At 45.7% G+C, this 25,803-nt stretch overlaps 1 protein-coding gene across 5 annotated transcripts in view; it reads left to right on the top strand.

Moving 5' to 3' along the window:
- Positions 1-25,803, top strand: part of ERCC6 (ERCC excision repair 6, chromatin remodeling factor) — a 259,795-nt gene that overhangs the window by 192,037 nt on the left and 41,955 nt on the right. For all 5 annotated transcript variants that reach the window (XM_069753041.1, XM_069753044.1, XM_069753042.1 and 2 more), the window contains 3 exons: positions 1,903-2,048; positions 8,689-9,153; positions 25,219-25,408. In XM_069753041.1, the coding sequence (XP_069609142.1) occupies positions 1,903-2,048; positions 8,689-9,153; positions 25,219-25,408 (801 nt within the window). The remainder of the gene's footprint in view (positions 1-1,902; positions 2,049-8,688; positions 9,154-25,218; positions 25,409-25,803) is intronic.

The raw sequence follows: 25,803 nt of genomic DNA, 5'->3' as shown, positions 1-25,803 counted from the left end.
TGTGTCTGTACTGCTACATACTTAGGCAGTTAACTGGTTCATGCAGCTTTACATGAACACCCGAGCCTTACACTATGGCCGGTCCGAATAACTAAAGCAATTGTTACCATCCACCTCTCGTGTCTCCCCTTTTCCTCATAGTCTGTAAGCTTGCGAGCAGGGCCCTCATTCCTCCTGGTATCTGTTTTGAACTGTATTTCTGTTATGCTGTAATGTCTATTGTCTGTACAAGTCCCCTCTATAATTTGTAAAGCGCTGCGGAATATGTTGGCGCTATATAAATAAAAATTATTATTATTATTATTATTATTATTAATAAGGATTGCTATCTCCCACCCCAACGCACGTTTCACCGATTCTTCTTCTGGGGTCTTCTTTATAATCGTCATGAATTAAGGATTTCTTTCATAAAACATGTGATTAACGCTTTGTATCTGCATCATCTATTACTAACGATATACTGTATGGCATGATGGAAACAAAACATGTCAGGGCTCCAGAGGATGATATCTGAAATATTTGGCGCTAATATAGAGTAGCAGTTTTATTTATTTCCCCTTGCCGTCACATCTACACCTACTAATCGGGAGGCGAAGGGCACCGATGACGTCACATCTACACCTACTGACTGGGAGGTCAGGGGCACCAATGACCTCACATCTACACCTACTGATTGGGAGATGAGGGGCACCGATGATGTCACATCTACACCTACTGATCGGGAGGTGAGGGGCATAGATAACGTCACCTCTACACCTACTGATCGGGAGGTGAAGGGCATAGATAACGTCATATCTACACCCACTGATCAGGAGGCGAGGGATATAGGTAACTTCACATCTACACCTACTAATCGGGAGGTGAGGGGCATAGATAACGTCACATCTACACCTACTGATTGGGAGATGAGGGGCACCAATGATGTCACATCTACACCTACTGATCGGGAGGTGAGGGGCATAGATAACGTCACCTCTACACCTACTGATCGGGAGGTGAAGGGCATAGATAACGTCATATCTACACCCACTGATCAGGAGGCGAGGGGTATAGGTAACTTCACATCTACACCTACTGATCGGGAGGTGAGGGGCATAGATAACGTCACATCTACACCTACTGATTGGGAGGTGAGGGCCATAGATGAAGTCACATCTACACCTACTGATTGGGAGTTGAGGGGCATAGATGACGGCACATCTACACCTCCTGATCTGGAGGTGAGGGGCATAGATGACGTCACATCTACACCTATTGATCGGGAGGTGATAGGCATAGATGACGTCACATCTTAACATAGTGACCCACATTGAAAAATGCTGGGATAGTAAATTATATAAGACAGACTTCATATTCTTCTACAGGCCAGAAAATACAGTGAACTTTGTGGGAATTGGTAAATGACATTATATAAATACCACTTAATACAAATTTTGCACTTAATGTAAAAGGTAATTTATTGCTTCTCTATGTGTATGGGAAAATGTAGCAAATTGGCATACAAAAAAATATAGCTCATCATGTAAAATTAAGACGTCATACAGTTACCCCTATGGAAGTTTAAAAAAATTGCATGTGGAAAGGCAAAAAATGATCTAGTTTTTTGAGCAACCTAACCTTCCTGCGGTTATTCTGCTTAATTACAAACATTACTGCTTCCCTCTTTATTTTATGGGGTATGTACCCATGTGCTTGTTTTAGGTGGGTTGTAATATATATTGGAAATATAGTCTTGTCCGTTTAGTCAGGTAACAATAGCTAATAGTGCATAGTACATGAAATAAGTCCATAGCATCAATGGGTTCACTGTGACTACTGGGCACGGTTCACCTTACATGTTCTTGTGAGAAGAATTTGTAAGCAACTTGGATGCGTATGACATCTTTTTTTCTCTGTTCATAGACAAATCTTTAAGCAGTTCTTAACAAACCGAGTTTTGAAAGACCCAAAGCAGAGGCGCTTCTTCAAATCCAATGATCTTTATGAGTTATTTACGCTTACCAGTCCAGATACAAACCAGGGAACTGAAACCAGCGCTATTTTTGCAGGTAGGATATGTTTTTAATAGTCAAATGTGTGTACACAGCCAAGGAAAAATCCATTAGTCGCTAGTATTAAATGGGTTGTTCAGAACTTTTAAATTGATTGCTTAAAAATATCTAATTGGTGGGCTACAACACATGGCACTCTCGATGATCTGATGTTTCCAGTGGGTGCTGGATGTGCTGAGTTGTGGAGCTGCACAGCGCAACTCTGTCAACGGTATAGTGGCTTCTGCTGGTTACTACACATTCGCCCCTTGTTAATACGAATTGGGCGAGGTTGTGCAGAATCTGGCCGCGGCCACTATACCATTAGCAGAGATGTGCTGTGCAGCTTCACAACTCTGCAAATCCAGCCGCCATTGGCTAAAACTGATCGGGGTGCCACGTCTTGCACCCTCTTCAATCATATATTGATGACATATCCTAAGAGCTCATGCATGTGGCCGTATTTCTTGGTCGCCTCATGGAGGAACACTGAGAACCATAGGATAGTTTTCTGCCACCTCAAGGTTGACAATATTATTACATTCTAAATGAAAATAGTTTTTTCCCCAGCAGACTATACCTCGCCTGCTAGCCTCAGACTCCCTCAGGTTTATGTAGGGTCAGTTGGAGGCAAGGTCTGTCTCAGACCTGTCTTAAGGTACCTTCACACATAACGATATTGTTAACGATATCGTTGCTATTTGTGACGTAGCAACGATATCGTTAATGAAATCGTTCTGTGTGACAGCGACCAACGATCAGGCCCCTGCTGGGAGATCGTTGGTCGCTGAAGAAAGTCCAGAACTTTATTTCGTCGCTGGACTCCCTGGAGACATCGCTGGATCGGCGTGTGTGACACCGATCCAGCGATGTCTTCACTGGTAACCAGGGTAAACATCGGGTAACTAAGCGCAGGGCCGCGCTTAGTAACCCGATGTTTACCCTGGTTACCATGCTAAAAGTAAAAAAAAACAAACAGTACATACTTACCTACCGCTGTCTGTCCTCCAGCGCTGCGCTCTGCTCTCCTCCTGTACTGGCTGTGAGCCGGAAAGCAGAGCGGTGACGTCACCGCTCTGCTTTCCGGCTCCCAGACAGTACAGGAGGAGAGCAGAGAAGCAGAGCGCAGCGCTGGAGGACAGACAGCGGTAGGTAAGTATCTAGTGTTTGTTTTTTTTTACTTTTAGCATGGTAACCAGGGTAAACATCGGGTTACTAAGCGCGGCCCTGCGCTTAGTTACCCGATGTTTACCCTGGTTACCGGCATCGTTGGTCGCTGGAGAGCGGTCTGTGTGACAGCTCTCCAGCGACCAAACAGCGACGCTGCAGCGATTCGGATCGTTGTCGGTATCGCTGCAGCGTCGCTAAATGTGAAGGGGCCTTTAGTCGTTAGGTTAGGCATTAACCATCTTCTTTTGTGCGTTTCAGCTGGATCGTGTGAAGGTAACAGTGTGTAATTGTGCACTCTTTCACCCATGCAGTGACTGAAAGTACAAGCTGTAATTGTTCAGACCGTATCAGTCAGTGTCAGTGACTGGAGCAGAAGTCTGTAAGCCAGTCAGTTCCTGCTCGTCCGCCCACACACAGTGAGTGTTGCATGGAGCAGAAGATCAGATTTTGGGTCTTCAGGACAAGTAACAGTAATAACATGGCTATAATGTGTGACCTTCACCCCATCTCATCTCTCTCCCACTTCCTTCCTCTTTTTGCCACTCCCTGTCTTTTTAGATTAGTTAGGCTGGTGGCGGCTGAGCCTGGGCGTCAATGGTTACAAGGAGTGCTCGGGTCTTAATGCCGGCTGCTGGGTCCTGCCTGTGGCTCAGGTTTTCGCTGTGCTGCCGGGTGGGGGTGACATTTCACTGCTGTGACAGCGAACTGTTAAGGTCCACCTTGCTGTCCTCCAGGGATTGCCCCCCTATTTTCTTGGGTTGTGCACTCAGCTCGGTCAGGTGGTGTGGACTGCCTGTGGCCGTTACTCAGCGGCATCGCCTCTGCCCTGGTGCGGCGGTCTTCTGTGTGACATCCCTGCTATTATTGTAGTTGGGCCTCTGGCGCCTGTTTTCCAGTTGGATTCTCCCGTGTGACCTGGCCAATCTACATGGCCGTTTAATCGACCAATCAGCGTGGCCAGTACAGAAACACGTTATCCTATCAGCAGCACTTCCTACCTTTTGTCCTTTTAGTTCAGCCCCTACCTTTTCCAGGGTGGTGCTGTATCTTCTTACGTCAGTAGTTTGAAGATGGTCGCCAGCAAGAGACCCTCACTCATGTTTTTTCTGCTTTCAGCACTTACTGAAGCCTAACAGACCCCAGCGACAAAGGGATGCTCTTCTGAGACAGCAGACAGGGTAGGCTGTTTAAATCTGGAGGCTGATAGTTCAACTTTTCTTAAAGCACTGCTCACTGTCGTTCATTTATTCCCTGCTCTCTGGCTCTTATAATGTCAGAATCCAGAATCCAGCACACCTATCAGCACAGCCCGCACCAGTCACTTATGTCTGTTTAGCCTGTAATAATAAGTTTTCCATGGAGCAGTTGGTAGCCTAGTGTACCTCCTGTACTCCACCTCACTCCTTGTTTATACCTGCTCAGGGGACCTCAGTAAAGTCAGAGGAGACTATAACCCTGCCTGCTTGGGCTCATGATGTAACCCAGTCTGTAGCTGAAGTAACCAAGGTATCCAGGGCACTGGTTACTGTTGTAGAGCGTTTGCCATTGGCGCTTACCATGTTAGGAACATCGGCCGCTGCTATGTGTGAGTTGGACCCTCCTGCCACACCGTATAGCCGATCCCAGCCAAGATCCAAGTGGCCTTGATTTTCCTCAACTTCCAGGTCTTTCTCTCACGGAAGACGTTCAAGATCTTTTCTCTCTCCCCCCCCCACCTTCCCTCAAGACATACACTCCCCCAATGCTCAGACTCTAGTTCCAGCTCAGTGTCTGTGTTAGACCCATATCCAAAGGGGAAGTTGAAGGAGATAATAGAAGGTTTGATGTCAGCTGTTGACTCGTCTGTAGGAGTGTTGTCAGAGGACCCTCTACTGAAACAGGTTTCTTTAGGAGAGGCAAGCGTGTCGCTAGATCTTTTTCTAACCATGAGGCAATTGGAGAAATGCTACAGAATGCATGGGAAAACCTTGATAGGTATTTAAATGCAGTTGTATGGAGGTGTTACACCCATTTCCAGTTGGTGGCATCCTGGTCAGCTCCTCCTGTACTAGATACTCCCATATCTCACCTTTCCAGGACAACCACCTTACCTCTTGCTGAGTTAGCGGTACTTCCTGACATCACTGACAGATGTCTAGCGTCTGTGGCTAAGTCCGCTTTTGAGGCAGTGGACTTTGCACGCTGCCCTTTTTTTTCACTGCTACTTAGGTATCCAAGGCAGTTCCTGCTAGGTTGAAGCATTTAAAGCACAGTATTCTGGCTGGTTCCTAGGGGGTGGACCTTGCAGATATTGTGGATCAGATCGTATTAGCAGATATTTGTTTGGCATCATTAGATGCCCTACCCATTAGATACTCTGCCCAGCCTGTGAGCAATTGTGTGGCCATTTGTCATATTTTATAGCTTAAGCCAGTGTTCCCCAACACCGGTCCTCAAGAGCCACCAACAGGTCATGTTTTCAGGATTTCCTTAGTATTGCACAGGTGATTGAATGCTTGCCTGTCCAGATGATGCAATTATCACCTGTGCAATACTTAGGAAATCCTGAAACCATGACCTGTTGGTGGCTCTTGAGGTCCGGAGTTGGGGAACACTGGCTTAATGCATGGAGAGCAGTTTTGGCTTCAAACGTCGCTTACAGATTTACCCTTCCATGGGTCTCGTTTGTTTGGTAGTAATTTGCACAAGATCATTGCTGACACCACGAGTGGCTTAAAGCGAACCAGTCATCAGGTTTTTGTGCATTAAACTAGATACACTTGTCAAGTTGGTGCTGTTATACAGATTAAAATGATACCTTGGTTGATGAAATCAGTCTTGTGGTTGTTTAATCTGTATTTGTAGTTTTCAGTTAGTGAGATTATCGTGCTTTGGGGTGTCTATACTTTGTGGTTCTCGGCTTACATATTCATCAGTATGGCTTATGATAGGTCACTGATCCTTCAGTGACCTGCCCCCTATTTTACATACTACTGTGGAATTAGGAAAAAAAAGTACGTTCAGCAAAATGCCTTCTGCAACAGCGCTTGCGAAGTAGCATATATCGCGTAATGCATATATTGTGTTAAAAAAATTAACTTCAGCAAAATGCGCATTCCTACGGCGCAGGCACAATTTTGCTGCAGCCATATTTTTTTTTCTCCAGCACAATGACAACACCTTCTGCGGGCATGTGCAGTAGCATCTATCGCTTGCCAATAGGTGCAACTGTTCATCTGCCGGTGCCATTATGCTGAAGTTATATCATTTTTAGCCAACACCATTATATGCAGTATGTAACATGTCATAAGCCTTATAACAGAGAACCACATAAACCCCCACCCACAGGCCTCCCCGAAGCATTAAAACTACAAATACAGATTAAACAACAACCACAAAACGGATTTCATTAACCAAGGTAACATTTTAATCAGTATAACAGCGCCAATCTGACAGTATCTGTAGATTACTATGCAAAATTCACTGTAAGCACTCTGCTTCTCCAGGCCAGGCTCCGCCATCCATTTTTAAGATGTGGGGCTTTGCATTTTCGCCCCTTTCTTCAGTTTCCTGCATTGGAGGATTCCGGTCATCTGGTCAGTCCCCCAGAGGTCAAGGAGGTCATCCTTTAAATCGACTCCCTCTGGGTGTTCCTTCGGTCCGAGTGGTAAGCCCTCTGGTTCCGGAGGCAGTAGAGGAGTTAACATATGATGATTGATATTTCGTCCCCCACTTACCCCCAGTATAAGAGCCAGTTTTGTCCAAGGTTTCCTGCCTCAATCAGGAGTAATCCTGAGGGTTCCTTGTACAGAAAATTTCAGAGGGTTCGAATTCAAACCTATTCAATATCCCTAAAAAGGATAGTTCAATACGACCCATTCTGGATCGAAGACGAAGCAACAAATGGTACGATTGGTACTGCGTCACTACGGTCATTTGTAGCATCCGTGGAGGACGGGAGTTTCTGTCCTCGATAGACATTCAGGACTCCCATATTCATGCACCTATCTTTCCTTCTCATCGGCAATTTCTTTACTTTTGCTGTTAACCAGGATCACTTTCTGTTCCGGGTTCTTCCCTTTGTGCTGGCAAATGCGCTCAGCGTGTTTACAAAGGTCTTGACCCAGTCATGGCTTTGGTCTGGACCAGAGGGAAGGTGGTAATCTCCTACCTGGACAATATTCTGATCAAGGCACCTTCCTTTTCCCAGAATCTGGAGAGTTTTCAGATTGTTCTGGATTCCCTGGAACAACTCGGATGCATTGTAAACAGGGCAAAGTCCGCGTTCCTTCCAACATAGCTGCTTAATTTCCTTGAAATTATGTTTAATATATTTCAGGCGTCAAACTTTCTTCCAGAGGAGAAGAGGCTAGCTCTGCTATCCTCTGTCTGTATTCTGAAGCGGCCTGAGAGACGTTCTCTCCGATTTTACATGAGGGCCTTGGGGAAGATGGTAGCAAAAATCGGGTCCCGTTTGCACAATTTTATTCAAGGCCTACCTGTTAGGACAGGTGAATACTGTCTCTAGGCAGCCTCTGAGGCGGTGACTGACGTCGCTCCTATTAGTTTGAGATTGCTCCTTGCGCCTCAACCAATGGCAGGTTTTTATCAGGTGTGGGGGGGAGAGGCATCTTCCGAAACTTGTCGGTGTAGGACATCCCATGGTTCTCTGTGTCCCTCAGTGAAGCGACCGAGAAATTAAGACTTTTGGTACCCATTGTAAAATCTGTTTCTCGTTAGTCTTCATTGGAGGACACCGCACCCACCTTTAGTTGCCTGTTTGGACATGCTTTTATGTTTTCTTCTGTCGGAGTTTAATTGAATTATTTTAGTCCTAATGCGTTAATGTTTTTTTTTTTTTTTTACTTCTACTGCTTTCTCACTAAACTGAGGGAGCCTGTGACTAGCAGGCAAGGTGTAGTCTGCTGGGGAGGAGCCAATTTTCATTTAGAATGTAGTAGTGTCAGCCTTCAAGTGGCAGCAGACTATCCCATAGTTACTGTGTCCCCCAATGAAGACTAACGAGAAGCAGATTTTATGGTACCATAATCTTAATTTTCGGTTCGAGTGCGATCCGACACAACATCAGATTGCGCTCTGACCAAAGGTCTTCTATGGGGCTGTGCACATATCCAATTTTTTCCTCAGACTGAGCTAGTACAAGGAAAAAATCTATCGCAGTATGCGCAAGTTTGATCTGATAATTAGATCCCACTGGGCCATTCAAATTTATGGATGCATGTAAACCATCGAACTGCACTCGGATGACATCTGAGTGTTCTCTGATTTTTCAAGAGCTCACATAATGGAAAAGATGGAGACCTTTTTTTTCCATCTTCTCATCTGAGAGAATTGGGTCACACTATCCCCACACGCCAATCATGTTTTTGTGCAATGCAGTTGTAAAGTTAAACAGATTCCAACCTGTCAGTGCCAGAGCACATATTTTATCATCTAACCTCATACTTATCTCTGATTCACTTAAATGGAATTCTCTTCTTTTTTGGAGGAATTGGATCAGATGTTAAACTATCAAAGTATCCTAAAAAACAGACTACAACCGAAGTCCGTTTTATTTCTAAAGAGGATTCTTGCTGTACAATGAAAATAGAGCAGCCTCTGCCAAGTATGCCCTCAACATCTGGATGTGTCGCACAGCCTAACAGCACCAAGACTACCGAGCCAGCGAAAGTGCTGGACAGGTCTCGTTCACCTAGAAGCCTAGACTCTCTTCCATCGATTAAAGAAAGCATGGACTCCCATTCCGTAAACCCTGCACAGCTCCATCACAAACACAAGGCCAAAACGAAACACCAAGACAAAGTGAAAAGAAAGAAAGGTGCCAAGTATGAGGGGGAGAGGATCTCCCATCTGGTCAAGCAAAAGCCATTCACTAAAGAGGTGAAAGAGGATCGGAAGGGAGATGGGAAGACTAGCGATGAGTATGTCTTGGAGAAACTGCTGAAAAAGTCCGGTATGTGTTGTTCAGTAATGTGTATTATGTTCTGAATACAGCTTGTACATTTTTCACATCTCTAGGATAGCGGGGTGGGGGACTGAGGTCTAGTTTGGCAATAAGTCCTTTTTAAAGAATAGCTGGGAAATTTGAAGTGCAGTGAAAACTTGGAAAGCAACGCCGCAGTTGAATGGAATCTGCTCACTGAATCATGTTACTCAACCTATCGGCAGCATGAATCAGAAAACCGGCCTCTGTAGTCTACAGTGGCTTGCCGAAGTATTCACACCCTTTGCTTTTTTAACAATTTTCTTACATTACAACTTGTGTTTAAATATTTTGGTAATCCGATTTGTGTGTGATGCATCAGCACTAAATTGTCTAAGTTAGTGTATGAGAAAAATATAGCCATAAATTAAATTTATGGGATCAAATAACTAAAAATTGGCATGTGCTTATGTATTCACCCCTTTTCCTATGAAGCGCTTAAGAATTTCTGGTACAAGCAGATATCTTCACATGCTTAACGAAAGGAAGCCCACCAAGTATCAAATGGTCTGTCAGTATATACACATCTTTTCTGAAAGGCCACATAGCTGCAACACCATTAACACCGAGGGTGGTTTGCATGTTAATGACCGGGCCAATTTTTACAATTCTGACCACTGTCTCTGAGGTAATAACTCTAGAATGCTTCCATGGATCATGGTGATTCTGACATTGTTTTCTCATGACTAGTGTTGAGCTATACCTTCCGATATCCAGAAGTATCGGATTGGATCGGCCGATATCCAAAAAATATCGGATATTACCGATACCCGATACCAATGCAACTCAATGGGACACAAATATCGAAACGTAAATAAGCCTTTTCTGTCCTTCTACAACCTGTTTCGGAGGGGGGAAGAGTGTGGGCGGTGCGTGGGCGGACACTGTGCGTGTCTTTGTGTGCGGGCCTGCCGGGGATCTGTACGTGCCTGATGGGCTGTATGCGGGCTGCCGGGGCTGTATGCGGGCCTGCCGGGGCTGTATGCGGGCCTTCCCGGGCTGTATGCGGGCCTGCTGGGGCTGTATGCGGGCTGCCGGGGCTCTATGCGGGCCTGCCGGGTCTCTGTGCGGCGTGCCGGGCCTCTGTGCGGCATGCAGGGTCCTATCGGACGATGCCTGCTAAACTGACAGTAATTGACACATTAGCCAATGATGAGACAGTAGTAGTCCCATCATCCGGCTAATGTGTTGAATGAAAAAAAAACAAAACACATACATACTCCATACAGTACATACATATAGACATACAGTACATTAAACATAGAGTTCATACTCACCATTACTTGTCACTTTGATCCCCGAAGCCAGTGTCAACCTGTAAAAAAGATTAAAATAACAAACAACCAATATACTCCCTTTCCGCAGAAATCCACGAGTGTCCCACGACGATCTCCCGTGGAGAACGGCAGCAACAGCTGTTGCGACCGCTCTCTAGGGGCACCAGAAACACAATGACGGGAGGAAGGTATCCTTCCGCACTGTAAAAAAATAGTCCCTAGTCTCACTTATGGCATTGCTGGGTGAGAAATTTTCCCACGCAGCAATTGCTATAAAGTGACACTTTGAACTTTAGTAACCTCAGTGATGCACTGCAGGAGCCATTGTCTCCTGTCAGTGTGTCACTGAGGGTCCTATAGAGCAGTGACATCACCCGATGTCAGTTGTTCTATAGGGGAGATCGTCGTGGGACCCTCGTTATTAATTGGACTACGGCGGACAGGTAGTATACGGTTTATTATTTTACTTTTTTTTGCAGGCGCTGACGTATGGTAAGTATGGTTGAATGAAGAATATTAAAATACTTTTTTCCTAATGTGTGCGTGGGGTCCCCCTATATTTTATAGCCAGAAAGGCTACGCAGACAGCTGCGGGCTGATATTCATAGCCTAGAGAGGGGCCATGGATATTGGCCCCCCACCGGCTACAAATACCAGTCCGCAGCCGCCCCAGAAATTCCGGCACTTAGCCCCTCTCTTCCCACTCCCGTGTAGTGGTGGGATATGGGGTACTTACCATACTTCATCGCCTGCAAAAAACGTAAAATAATAAACCGTACACTACCTGTCTGCCGTAGTCCAATTAATAACGAGGGCCCCACGACGATCTCCCCTATAGAACAGTGACATCGGGTGATGTCACTGCTCTATAGGACCCTCAGTGACACACTGACAGGAGACAATGGCTCCTGCAGTGCATCACTGAGGTTACTAAAGTTCAAAGTGTCACTTTATGGCAATTGCTGCGTGGGAAAATTTCTCACCCAGCAATGCCATAAGTGAGACTAGGGACTATTTTTTTACAGTGCGGAAGGATACCTTCCTCCCGTCATTGTGTTTCTGGAGCCCCTAGAGAGCGGTCGCAACAGCTGTTGCTGCCGTTCTCCATGGGAGATCGTCGTGGGACACTCGTGGATTTCTGCGGACAGGGAGTATATTGGTTGTTTGTTATTTTAATCTTTTTTACAGGTTGACACTGGCTTCGGGGATCAAAGTGACAAGTAATGGTGAGTATGAACTCTATGTTTAATGTACTGTATGTCTATATCTATGTACTGTATGGCGTATGTATGTTTTTTTTTTTTTTTTTTCATTCAACACATTAGCCGGATGATTGGACTACTATTGTTCCATCATTGGCTAATGTGTCAATCACTGTCAGTGTAGCATGCATCGTCCGATGGGACTTGCACAGAGACCCTGCACGCCCGCACAGGGACCCTGCACGCCCGCACAGGGACCCTGCACGCCCGCACAGGGACCCTGCACGCCCGCACAGGGACCCTGCACGCCCGCACAGGGACCCTGCACGCCCGCACAGGGACCCTGCACGCCCGCACAGGGACCCTGCACGCCCGCACAGGGACCCTGCACGCCCGCACAGGGACCCTGCACGCCCGCACAGGGACCCTGCACGCCCGCACAGGGACCCTGCACGCCCGCACAGGGACCCTGCACGCCCGCACAGGGACCCTGCACGCCCGCACAGGGACCCTGCACGCCCGCACAGGGACCCTGCACGCCCGCACAGGGACCCTGCACGCCCGCACAGGGACCCTGCACGCCCGCACAGGGACCCTGCACGCCCGCACAGGGACCCTGCACGCCCGCACAGGGACCCTGCACGCCCGCACAGGGACCCTGCACGCCCGCACAGGGACCCTGCACGCCCGCACAGGGACCCTGCACGCCCGCACAGGGACCCTGCACGCCCGCACAGGGACCCTGCACGCCCGCACAGGGACCCTGCACGCCCGCACAGGGACCCTGCACGCCCGCACAGGGACCCTGCACGCCCGCACAGGGACCCTGCACGCCCGCACAGGGACCCTGCACGCCCGCACAGGGACCCTGCACGCCCGCACAGGGACCCTGCACGCCCGCACAGGGACCCTGCACGCCCGCACAGGGACCCTGCACGCCCGCACAGGGACCCTGCACGCCCGCACAGAGAGCGTGACGTAGTTTATTCGTTGGCTGGCTGTTCTATTTAACTCCACTCAGATCTCAGGTATTGGGACCTGTTCTCTTCAACATATTCATTAATGATCTGGTAGAAGGTTTACACAGTAAAATATCGATATTTGCAGATGATACAAAACTATGTAAAGCAGTTAATACAAGAGAAGATAGTATTCTGCTACAGATGGATCTGGATAAGTTGGAAACTTGGGCTGAAAGGTGGCAGATGAGGTTTAACAATGATAAATGTAAGGTTATACACATGGGAAGAGGGAATCAATATCACCATTACACACTGAACGGGAAACCACTGGGTAAATCTGACAGGGAGAAGGACTTGGGGATCCTAGTTAATGATAAACTTACCTGGAGCAGCCAGTGCCAGGCAGCAGCTGCCAAGGCAAACAGGATCATGGGGTGCATTAAAAGAGGTCTGGATACACATGATGAGAGCATTATACTGCCTCTGTAAAAATCCCTAGTTAGACCGCACATGGAGTACTGTGTCCAGTTTTGGGCACCGGTGCTCAGGAAGGATATAATGGAACTAGAGAGAGTACAAAGGAGGGCAACAAAATTAATAAAGGGGATGGGAGAACTACAATACCCAGATAGATTAGCGAAATTAGGATTATTTAGTCTAGAAAAAAGACGACTGAGGGGCGATCTAATCACCATGTATAAGTATATAAGGGGACAATACAAATATCTCGCTGAGGATCTGTTTATACCAAGGAAGGTGACGGGCACAAGGGGGCATTCTTTGCGTCTGGAGGAGAGAAGGTTTTTCCACCAACATAGAAGAGGATTCTTTACTGTTAGGGCAGTGAGAATCTGGAATTGCTTGCCTGAGGAGGTGGTGATGGCGAACTCAGTCGAGGGGTTCAAGAGAGGCCTGGATGTCTTCCTGGAGCAGAACAATATTGTATCATACAATTATTAGGTTCTGTAGAAGGACGTAGATCTGGGTATTTATTATGATGGAATATAGGCTGAACTGGATGGACAAATGTCTTTTTTCGGCCTTACCAACTATGTTACTATGTTACTAGATCGTTACTCCATGCCAGCTGTCAATGTTCTTGTACTGGTTCAGTTTGCTCCTGGATCTTTCTGGTGACCTGTCTACTCCAGCAGAAGCTAAGTCCCTGCTAGTTATTTATTTGTTCATTGTTTCCTTGTCCAGTTGGCTATCATGATTTTGTCTTGCTAGCTGGAAGCTCTGGGATGCAGAGTGGCACCTCCGCACCGTGAGTCGGTGCGGAGGTCTTTTTGCACACTCTGCGTGGTCTTTTGTAGTTTTTTGTGCTGACCGCAAAGATACCTTTCCTATCTTCAGTCTGTTTAGTAAGTCTGGCCTCCCTTTGCTGAAACCTGTTTAATTTCTGTGTTTGTGACTTCATCTTAACTCACAGTCAATATATGTGGGGGGCTGCCTTTTCCTTTTGGGGAATTTCTCTGAGGCAAGGTAGGCTTTATTTTCTATCTTTAGGGCTAGTTAGCTCTTAGGCTGTGAAGAGGCGTCTAGGTCGTGTTAGGTACGCTCTACGGCTATTTCTAGTTGTGTGATAGGATTAGGGTTTGCGGTCAGCAGAGTTCCCACTTCCCAGAGCTTGTCCTGTGTGAGTTTAACCATCAGGTCGTTCCGGGTGCTCCTAACCACCAGGTCCATAACACTGCACGCCCGCACAGAGAGCCTGCACGCCCGCACAGAGAGCCTGCACGCCCGCACAGAGAGCCTGCACGCCCGCACAGAGAGCCTGCACGCCCGCACAGAGAGCCTGCACGCCCGCACAGAGAGCCTGCACGCCCGCACAGAGAGCCTGCACTCCCGCACAGACTCCGCCCACGCTCCATTATAGTTCATAATTGCACTATAGGAACTTCCGATTACAGTATCCGATACCGCAAAAGTATCGGAATTCCGATACAGCGAATATCGGCCGATACCCGATATTTGCAGTATCGGAATGCTCAACACTACTCATGACATATTGTACTTGATGATAGTGGTAAAAATTCTTTGATATGACTTTCGTTTATTTGCGAAAAAAATGGAAATTTGACGAAAAATTTTGAAAATTTCCAAATTTTCCAACTTTGAATTTTCATACCCTTCAATCACAGAGATATGTCACACAAAATTCTTAACAAGTAACATTTCCCACATGTCTACTCTACATCAGCACAATTTTGGAATATTTTTTTTTTTGTTAGGGAGTTATAAGGGGTAAAAGATGACCAGCGATTTCTCATTTTTACAACACCATTTTTTTTAGGGAACACATCACATTTGAAGTCATTTTGAGAGGTCTGCGTGATAGAAAATACCTAAAAGTGACACCATTCTAAAAACTGCACCCCCTCAAGTTGCTCAAAAACACATTCAAGAAGCTTATTAACCCTTCAGGTGTTCACATGAATTTTTGGAATGTTAAAAAAAAAAAAAATGAACATTTAACTTTTTTTCACAAAAAATTTACTTCAGATCCAATTTGTTTTATTTTAACAAGGTTAACAGGAAAATTAGACCCCAAAAGTTGTTGTGCAATTTGTTCTGCGTACGCCGATACCCCATATGTGGGGGCAAACCACTGTTTGGGTGCATGGCAGAGCTTGGAAGGGAAGGAGCGCCGTTTGACTTTTTAATGCAAAATTGGCTGGAATTGAGAGGACACCATGTCGCGTTTGGAGAACCCCTGACGTGCCTAAATAGTGGAAACCCCCCACAGTTGACACCATTTTGGAAAGTAGACCCCCTAAGGAACTTATCTAGATGTGTGGTGAGCATTTTGACCCACTAAGTGCTTCACAGAAGTTTATAATGTAAAGCCGTAAAAATAAAAAATCATATTTTTTTCACAAAAATGAATTTTTTACTCCCAATTTTTTATTTTCTCAAGGGTAACAGGAGAAATTTCACCCCAAAAGTTGTTGTGCAATTTGTCCTGAGTACATTGATACCCCATATGTTGGGGTAAACCACTGTCTGGGCGCACGGCAGAGCTCGGAAGGGAAGAAGCACCGATTTACTTTTTCAACACAGAATTGGCTGCAATTGAGATCGGACTCCATGTCGTGTTTGGAGAGCCCCTAATGTGCCTTTACCACACCCCTAATTCAAACACACCCCTAAACCCAACCCAAACCACAATACTAACCCCAACACACACCTAACCCTAATCCCAACCATAACCTTAACCTAACCCTGACACACCCCTAACCCTAATCCCAACCGTAAACGCAATCCAAACCCTAACCCCAATTCTAGCCTAACCCTAACTTTAGCACTAACCCTAATTGGAAAATTGAAATAAAAACATATTTTTTTATTTTTTTATTTTTCCCTAACTAAGGGGGTGATAAATGAGGGTTTGATTTACGATTTATAGCGTGTTTTTATGTTTGGCAGCTGTCACACACTAAAAGATGCTTTATTGCAAAAACTGGTTTTAGCATCACCGCTTTTTGAGAGCTATAACTTTTCCATATTTTTGCCCACAGTCATGTAAGGTCTTTTTTTTTGCGGGACGAGTTGATGTTTTTTTTTAGAACTATTTTCGGGCACATGAAAGTTTTGATCGTGTTTTATTCCGATTTTTGTGAGGCAGAATGAACAAAAACCGTTCCGTTTGGTAAAATTGTTCTGTGGGAAGCACACGCAGGGACCCATCTCCCTGAACGATGCTTCTCTATGCCTCTGCTGGCACCGTAACGCTGCGATCTTGTTTGATCGCAGTGTTCCGGGGGTTAAAGTGCCAGGAGCAGATATGGCCGCTCCTGGCACTTGGTGTCGGGTGTCTGCTGTGAGAATTGGCTGACACCCAGCCACGATCAGCCACGCTCCCACCGTGAGTGCGGTTGATAGCCTTGGACGTATTATTTCATCTATGGGAATTAAGTCCCAGGTCATATGGACGGAATAGTGCGTCCATTGTCAGAAAGGAGTTAAGCAAAAGGCACCACTAACCAAACAACACCATGAAGACCAAAGGAGATCTCCAAAGTCTCCAAGTCAGGGAGAAAGTTGATGAGGAGCTCAACAAAAAAAAAATCTCAATCTCTAATGATCCCTCGGAGCACCATTAAATCCATTATCATCAAATGGAAAGAAAATGGTACCACAACAAACCTGCCAAGAGAGGGCGGCCAACCAAAACTGTCAGCTTGGGCAAGGAGGGCATTAGCAGAAAGCACAGAGACCAAAGGTAACTCTGATGGAGCTGCAGAGTTCCCAAGCAGAGACTGGAGTATCTGTCTATATGATCACAATAAGTCATACACTCTATAGAGGTGAAACTTACACATAAAAATTGTAAGTGTGAAGAATATTGGAGAGATAATTTCATGTCAACAATTTGTATCCTTTTTGGCATCTACTATATAATTATCTAAGTGTCACTTCCATCTTTCTGTCTGTCCTTTCTGTCACGGATATTCATTGGTCGCGGCCTCTGTCTGTCATGGAAATCCAAGTCGTTGTTTGGTCAGTGCAAAATAGCCACGACCAATCAGCGACGGGCACAGTCCAAAAGAAAATGGCCGCTCCTTACTCCCCGCAGTCAGTGCCCGGCGCCCGCATACTCCCCTCCAGTCACCGCTCACACAGGGTTAATGCCTGCGGTAACGGACTGCGTTATGCCGCGGGTAACGCACTCCGTAACCGCTGCTATTAACCCTGTGTGTCCCCAACTTTTTACTAATGATGCTGCCTATGCGGCATCAATAGTAAAAAAATGTAATGTTAAAAATAATAAAAAAACAAAAAACTTGCTATTCTCACCCTCCGTAGTCTGCCAAGCCACTTGCGCCGGCCGCCAGCGATGCATTGCAAAATTACCCAGAAGACTTAGCGGTCTCGCGAGACCGCTAAGTCATCTGGGTAATTTCGCAATGCATCCTGGGAACGGAAGATGGCGGCAGCCGCGCGCGTATCGCTGGAGCTTCGGTGGATCCCAGGGGGTGAGTATATAACTATTTTTTATTTTAATTATTTTTTTTTAACAGGGATATGGTGCCCACACTGCAGTATACTACGTGTTAGATACCGCGTGGCTGCTATATACTACATAGGCAGTGTTATATACTATGTGGGCTGTGTGATATACTCCGTGGGCTGTGCTATATATTAAGTGGCCACTGTTATATACTGCGTGGGCAGTGTTATATACTACGTGGCTGCTATATACTGTGTGGCCAGTGTTATATACTACATGGCTGCTATATACTGCGTGGGCTGTGCTATATATTACGTGGCCAGTGTTATATACTGCGTGGCCTGTGTTATATACTACGTCGCCTGTGTTATATACTGCGTGGCTGCTATATACTGCGTGGGCTGTGTTATATAGTACGTGGCTGTTATATACTGCGTGGCCACTGTTATATATTGCGTGGCCTGTATTAACGCTTCGGGGGTTTTGCAATATGTATGTATATAGCAGCCATATAGTATATAGCACAGGCCCCGTAGTATTTGTCTGCTATATACTACATGGCTCCTATATACTACGTGGCCTGTGTGTTGTGAATTCTGCTCTTGGGCTCCCTCCGGTGGTTATGAGTGGTAGTGCTGCTGTCTGTGTATCGCAGCATTTATCAGGTGTGTTCACTTTTTGCAATTTGGACTCAGCTATTTAGTCCTGCTTGATCCTTTAGTCAGTGCCAGTTGTCCATTGTTTTTGGAGGATTCACATCCCTTTCTGGTCTCTCCTGTTTGCTGTGCTTTTCATCAAAGATAAGTCCTGGCTTTGTTTCTGCTGTCCACATGCTGTGGGCCTTATAGTTCAGTGCATTTTCATGTTTTGTCTTGTCCAGCTTGTCTGTGAAAGGATTTTTTGCAGCCAAGCGGTATCTCTGGAGATGCAGATATACCCTCCATGTCTTTAGTCAGATGTGGAGTTTTGTATTTTCTGTGGTGGATATTTTCTAGTGTTTTAATACTGACCGAAAAGTTCTCTGTTCTTTCTTTTTAGCTAGTAAGGCCTCCTTTGCTAATCCTGATTTCAGTCTGCGTTTGTCATTTCCTTCTCCTCTCACAGTCAATATTTGTGGGGGGCTGTCTATCCTTTGGGGATTTTCTCTGAGGCAAGATAGTTTTCTTGTTTCTATCTTTAGGGGAAGTTAGTCCTTAGGCTGTGTCGAGGTGTCTAGGGAGTGTTAGGTACATCCCACGGCTATTTCTAGTTGCGCTGCTAGGTTCAGGGTCTGCAGTCAGTACAGGTACCACCTTCTCCAGAGTACGTCACATGCTGCTCCTAGGCCACCAGATCATAACACCTGTGCTATATACTATGTGGCTGCTATATACATACATAAATACATATTCTAGAATACCCGATGCATTAGAATCGGGCCACCATCTAGTGAGATTATAAAGCCCCCCTCCTTTGTGCAACTGTAACATGACACCTAGCTCAGCAGGGGGTCAAGCCTCAAATGCTGAGTGTGACAGATCTTGCACCTAGAGTCAGCTAAGTTCAGCACAAAAGCTGTGTTTGCAGTATGGAGTTCATGCAGTGTACTGCTTTGTTCAGACAGGTAGGATTTCTTAAGGAGAATATGGACTTATCGTACATCATAGCCACACACTGGTTACATGTTCGAGATCTATGGAACGGACTGAATGTCTTTCAGGGTCTTGATCCATTATAACACCCCAGGGTGAGGAGATACGTGGAATGGCTAGTAGGAGCCAGGTAGCGTTTGTGCTCCACGCGTAGCAGGTGCACGGCCAGATCTGATGGTGCTAATATCGCCTCCTTGGGACCGTCTATAAAAGAGTTATAACCCATCGTAGGTTTTGGACGAGTTAGCTGCTAGAGGCAAGGGGGGGGGGATTTCGTTTCAGCCCTGGGGCCAGTAGGTGTGTGACCCAAAGGGGTTGAATTCTTGTGTAAAGTATGGCATAATGCTTTTTCTCTGAGGAGGTCGTGATAACACATTGAGGATAAGTCAAGGAGCAGAGGGGACCATCAGCCTCCCTTGTGGCAGGCTTTTCCCCACAAGCCAGGCCTTTCATATGACTGGTAACTGACTCTTATGTTCTGCAAACTTTGTCCTACTACTATTGTACTTGCATGTCTGACCATTGTATATGTATAACCATTTTGTATATAGTGTATTGTCTAGTGTCACTTTAAAGCGATTAACTATAGAATTTATCTTGATCCATGAATCCACACGTCTGTTTCCCGGTTTAACTTTCCATGCTACCAGGACTGGTCTCTGTCCCAATAAAATACTGTTAACTGACCATGCTTCTATCGAACGAGGAACTGGTGGCAGTCCTATGGGACTGACCAGGCGCAGTTTCACTAGTGCTAGTAAACGGAGCCTGTCAGGGTTGTTGCAGGTGTGGTGCCACATCAGTGACTGTGTGGGCCACATCCTCTCACTCCCTGTGCCTCCCTGGGCCCATGTGGTCAGAGGGTGTCTGTATGAAACTGTACCAAACTGACTTTGCATGTCCCAGGGGGTGCGAAACGTCACATTGGTGAAAATGGGGAGACCTCATTACGTGATCCTTTTGATGTAATAGTGGCGTAAGGCAGAGTGGCAATGTGCGGGTTTGTCACAGTAATGCTTGTTTATAGCTTGCCAAAAGTCATGTAGCAGACTCTCCAATTGTATGGAGAAAGGTGCTATGGTCCGATGAGACCAAAATTTAGCTTTTTAGCCGCCAAGGTAAATGCTGTCTGGCACCAAATTAACACAGCTCATCACCCCAAGAAAACCATCACAGTGAAATGTGGTGGCAGCATCATGCTTTGTGTATGTTTTTCTGCAGCAGGGACAAGAAAGATGGTCCTAGTCAAGGGAACGATTAATACCATAGTAACATAGTAACATAGTTAGTAAGGCCGAAAAAAGACATTTGTCCATCCAGTTCAGCCTATATTCCATCATAATAAATACCCAGATCTACGTCCTTCTACAGAACCTAATAATTGTATGATACAATATTGTTCTGCTCCAGGAAGACATCCAGGCCTCTCTTGAACCCCTCGACTGAGTTCGCCATCACCACCTCCTCAGGCAAGCAATTCCAGATTCTCACTGCCCTAACAGTAAAGAATCCTCTTCTATGTTGGTGGAAAAACCTTCTCTCCTCCAGACGCAAAGAATGCCCCCTTGTGCCCGTCACCTTCCTTGGTATAAACAGATCCTCAGCGAGATATTTGTATTGTCCCCTTATATACTTATACATGGTTATTAGATCGCCCCTCAGTCGTCTTTTTTCTAGACTAAATAATCCTAATTTCGCTAATCTATCTGGGTATTGTAGTTCTCCCATCCCCTTTATTAGTTATTGTTAGGAGCACCCGGAACGACCTGATGGTTAAACTCACACAGGACAAGCTCTGGGAAGTGGGAACTCTGCTGACCGCAAACCCTAATCCTATCACACAACTAGAAATAGCCGTAGAGCGTACCTAACACGACCTAGACGCCTCTTCACAGCCTAAGAGCTAACTAGCCCTAAAGATAGAAAATAAAGCCTACCTTGCCTCAGAGAAATTCCCCAAAAGGAAAAGGCAGCCCCCCACATATATGGACTGTGAGTTAAGATGAAGTCACAAACACAGAAATTAAACAGGTTTCAGCAAAGGGAGGCCAGACTTACTAAACAGACTGAAGATAGGAAAGGTATCTTTGCGGTCAGCACAAAAAACTACAAAAGACCACGCAGAGTGTGCAAAAAGACCTCCGCACCGACTCACGGTGCGGAGGTGCCACTCTGCATCCCAGAGCTTCCAGCTAGCAAGACAAAATCATGATAGCCAACTGGACAAGGAAACAATGAACAAATAAATAACTAGCAGGGACTTGGCTTCTGCTGGAGTAGACAGGTCACCAGAAAGATCCAGGAGCAAACTGAACCAGTACAAGAACATTGACAGCTGGCATGGAGTAACGATCTAGTAACATAGTAACATAGTAACATAGTTGGTAAGGCCGAAAAAAGACATTTGTCCATCCAGTTCAGCCTATATTCCATCATAATAAATACCCAGATCTACGTCCTTCTACAGAACCTAATAATTGTATGATACAATATTGTTCTGCTCCAGGAAGACATCCAGGCCTCTCTTGAACCCCTCGACTGAGTTCGCCATCACCACCTCCTCAGGCAAGCAATTCCAGATTCTCACTGCCCTAACAGTAAAGAATCCTCTTCTATGTTGGTGGAAAAACCTTCTCTCCTCCAGACGCAAAGAATGCCCCCTTGTGCCCGTCACCTTCCTTGGTATAAACAGATCCTCAGCGAGATATTTGTATTGTCCCCTTATATACTTATACATGGTGATTAGATCGCCCCTCAGTCGTCTTTTTTCTAGACTAAATAATCCTAATTTCGCTAATCTATCTGGGTATTGTAGTTCTCCCATCCCCTTTATTAATTTTGTTGCCCTCCTTTGTACTCTCTCTAGTTCCATTATATCCTTCCTGAGCACCGGTGCCCAAAACTGGACACAGTACTCCATGTGCGGTCTAACTAGGGATTTGTACAGAGGCAGTATAATGCTCTCATCATGTGTATCCAGACCTCTTTTAATGCACCCCATGATCCTGTTTGCCTTGGCAGCTGCTGCCTGGCACTGGCTGCTCCAGGTAAGTTTATCATTAACTAGGATCCCCAAGTCCTTCTCCCTGTCAGATTTACCCAGTGGTTTCCCGTTCAGTGTGTAATGGTGATATTGATTCCCTCTTCCCATGTGTATAACCTTACATTTATCATTGTTAAACCTCATCTGCCACCTTTCAGCCCAAGTTTCCAACTTATCCAGATCCATCTGTAGCAGAATACTATCTTCTCTTGTATTAACTGCTTTACATAGTTTTGTATCATCTGCAAATATCGATATTTTACTGTGTAAACCTTCTACCAGATCATTAATGAATATGTTGAAGAGAACAGGTCCCAATACTGACCCCTGCGGTACCCCACTGGTCACAGCGACCCAGTTAGAGACTATACCATTTATAACCACCCTCTGCTTTCTATCACTAAGCCAGTTACTAACCCATTTACACACATTTTCCCCCAGACCAAGCATTCTCATTTTGTGTACCAACCTCTTGTGCGGCACGGTATCAAACGCTTTGGAAAAATCGAGATATACCGTAGTGAGAAATACAGGGATATTCTTGAGCAAAACCTGTTTCTGTCAGTGATTTGAGACTGGGACGGAGGTTCACCTTCCAACAAGATAATGATCTAAAGCATAATGTTAAAGCAACAATCGAGTAGTTTAAGGGGAAACTTGTAAATGTTTTGGAATGGCCTAGTCAAAGCCCAGACCTTATTCCAATTGAAAATCTGTTCTTAGAGTGGAAGATTGCTGTTCACTAGAGGAAACAAGCTAACTTGAAGGAGCTGGAGCAGTTTTTGCCTTGAGAAATTGGTCAAAAATCACAATGTAGTTTTTCCTAAAGAATTAACTTTGTACTTCGAAATGCGTCTAAATAAACCATCTTCTTATTTTACTACTCTGTGATACATGTCTTAAATCCTGTCATCAGCATGGAGACTATGCACAAACTCCTTCTAACCTATTGATGTCTGATGGTCACTGGCTGACCTGTGGATGTGCTACAGCTGATTTTGCACTATGTGCTGTTTTTACGGATTAAACAGGTTAAAGGGTTAAAGAGTTAAATCTGAGCATGAAGCTCACTAGGTTTCTTGCATAAGACCCTTTTTTGTGCTGATCTCTCCTACAGTTTCATTGGATATTAGCAAGATGTGGAAAGCTATCGAGACTTATTCAAAGCGATTTGCAGCTGTAATTGTAATTTTCAGTTATGTTGTCCTATTTATTTACTTTACAATAAAAAGAAAACCAAACGTTCACAGTTGTAAGCATATTCTTTACATGAACTGATGCAAACCCACCCCAAAAAAAAAAAAGGTGAAATTCCTGGTTGTGTTGTAGCAAAACATGAAAAAAGGGGTGTGAATACTTTCGCGAGCCACTGTACATTTATGGTTTATAAAGCTCTAGTCCAGCAATATTGGCGCTGAGTCTCCCAGTCTTGTTTTACATTATTTTACCACATGAGCCCTGCAGCCCATCAGTAACCTGTAATAAGCAGCAGTTCCATAGCCCCCGTCACACACAGCGAGATCGCTAGCGAGATCGCTGAGTTTTGTGACGCAACAGCGATCTCAGTAGCGATCTCGCTATGTGTGACACGTACCAGCGATCAGGCCCCTGCTGTGAGATCGCTGGTCGTGTCGGAATGGCCTGGGCCATTTTTTGATCGTTGAGGTCCCGCTGACATCGCTGAATCGGCGTGTGTGACGCCGATTCAGCGATGTCTTCGCTGGTAACCAGGGTAAACATCGGGTAACTAAGCGCAGGGCCGCGCTTAGTAACCCGATGTTTACCCTGGTTACCATCCTAAAAGTAAAAAAAAACAAACACTACATACTTACCTATCGCTGTCTGTCCCCGGTGCTGGGCTTCTCTGGTCTGGCTGTGAGCGCCGGTCAGCCGGAAAGCAGAGCAGTGACGTCACCGCTCTGCTTTCTGGCCACTGTGCTCACAGCCAGACCAGAGAAGCAGAGCGCCGAGGACAGACAGCGATAGGTAAGTATGTAGCGGTTGTTTTTTTTTTACTTTAACGATGGTAACCAGGGTAAACATCGGGTTACTAAGCGCGACCCTGCGCTTAGTTACCCGATGTTTACCCTGGTTACCGGGGACCTCGGGATCGTTGGTCGCTGGAGAGCCGTCTGTGTGACAGCTCTCCAGCGACCAAACAGCGACGCTGCAGCGATCCGGATCGTTGTCGGTATCGCTGCAGCGTCGCTATGTGTGACGGGGCCTTTAAACTGCTTTCAGACATTTAAGGGGAATCTGACACCCCCCCCCCCCCTGGCGTTTTTAACTAAGAGACACCATGTGCAGCACTAATGCTGCATTCTGTCAAGGTGGCTTTTTTATATGGGGCCCCTTCCAACGCTGAAATATTTGTTTTTTTACTTTGCCCACCATACCTGTAGTCTGTCAGGGGGGCATGTCTTTTCCCCCGGACACAAATGCCTCCCAGCCATCACTCGGCCCCTCCGGGCGCCGCCTCCTCTTACTTCATTAACGGCACCTGCGCTGTAAGTTCCTTTTTCGGGCATGTGCATCACATGGTGGGAACTTACAGCGCAGGCGAAAGGGACGTTACTGAAGGCAGAGTAGGCAGCGCATGGAGGGGCCAAGTAATGGCTGGGAAGCATTTGTGTCCGAGGGGAAAAGACATGCCCCCCGGACAAACCACAGGTATGGCGGGCAAATTAAAAAAACGAATATTGCAGCGTTGGAAGGGACCCTAAATAAAAGAGCCACCTTGACATAATGCAGCATTAGTGCTGCACAAGGTGGCTCTTTTAGTTAAAAAACGCCAGGGGCGTTCATCCAAAGTAGGTGTGAGCTGATTGTTATGCTATGCATGCGACCCTGCAGCCAGTGATTCAGGAGGTGAGCGTTCACTTTATTTGACACTGGGAAATAGTCTTTTAAAAGGGTTTATATCAGTAGTGGATAATGATTATTATTGCAAAGCATGTGCTCCCTAGGTGTTCACAGTGTGATGAAACATGATGTCATTATGGACGCGTCTAACCCAGATTATGTGCTCGTTGAAGAAGAAGCAAGTAGAGTTGCCCAGGAGGCTTTGCGAGTTTTAAAAGTTTCTCGCCAACGTTGCAATGCTGCTTCATCTGGGATCCCAACATGGACTGGGACCAATGGTGGAGCTGGAGCTAGGTGGGTGCATTGGGAATTACTAATGAATCCTAATGTTTTGTGTGGTTTTGGATTTAAGTGATAAATGTGTTGCTTTTTTAATCTTTTGAATTAAGTATTATTACAATAGTGTAGTTTACAGAAAAAAGTATATGTATGGTTTCCTTCTTTGTCATGTAATCAGTGCCTTGTTCAGTGCATGCACAGATTATCTACAGCCTTCTCATAGGCCATTATTGGATCCAGATCCAGATCACCATTTTTCTCAAGGAAAGGAAATGATCAGCCCACCAGAAATAACTCCAAAAATGACAAAGGATTGAGAAGATATCTGATGCACGGATTTTTGGGGCCTGGTATCCACAAGGAGAGAGAGGGCCAAAAAAGGAAGAATGTAATCTAGCATCGGAAGTGAT

This window comes from Ranitomeya imitator, chromosome 2 (assembly GCF_032444005.1).
Source record: "Ranitomeya imitator isolate aRanImi1 chromosome 2, aRanImi1.pri, whole genome shotgun sequence".
NCBI classification, from domain to species: Eukaryota; Metazoa; Chordata; class Amphibia; order Anura; family Dendrobatidae; genus Ranitomeya; species Ranitomeya imitator.
Note: the sequence above shows the minus strand (reverse complement) of the source record. Positions and strands in the feature narration are given on the sequence as shown.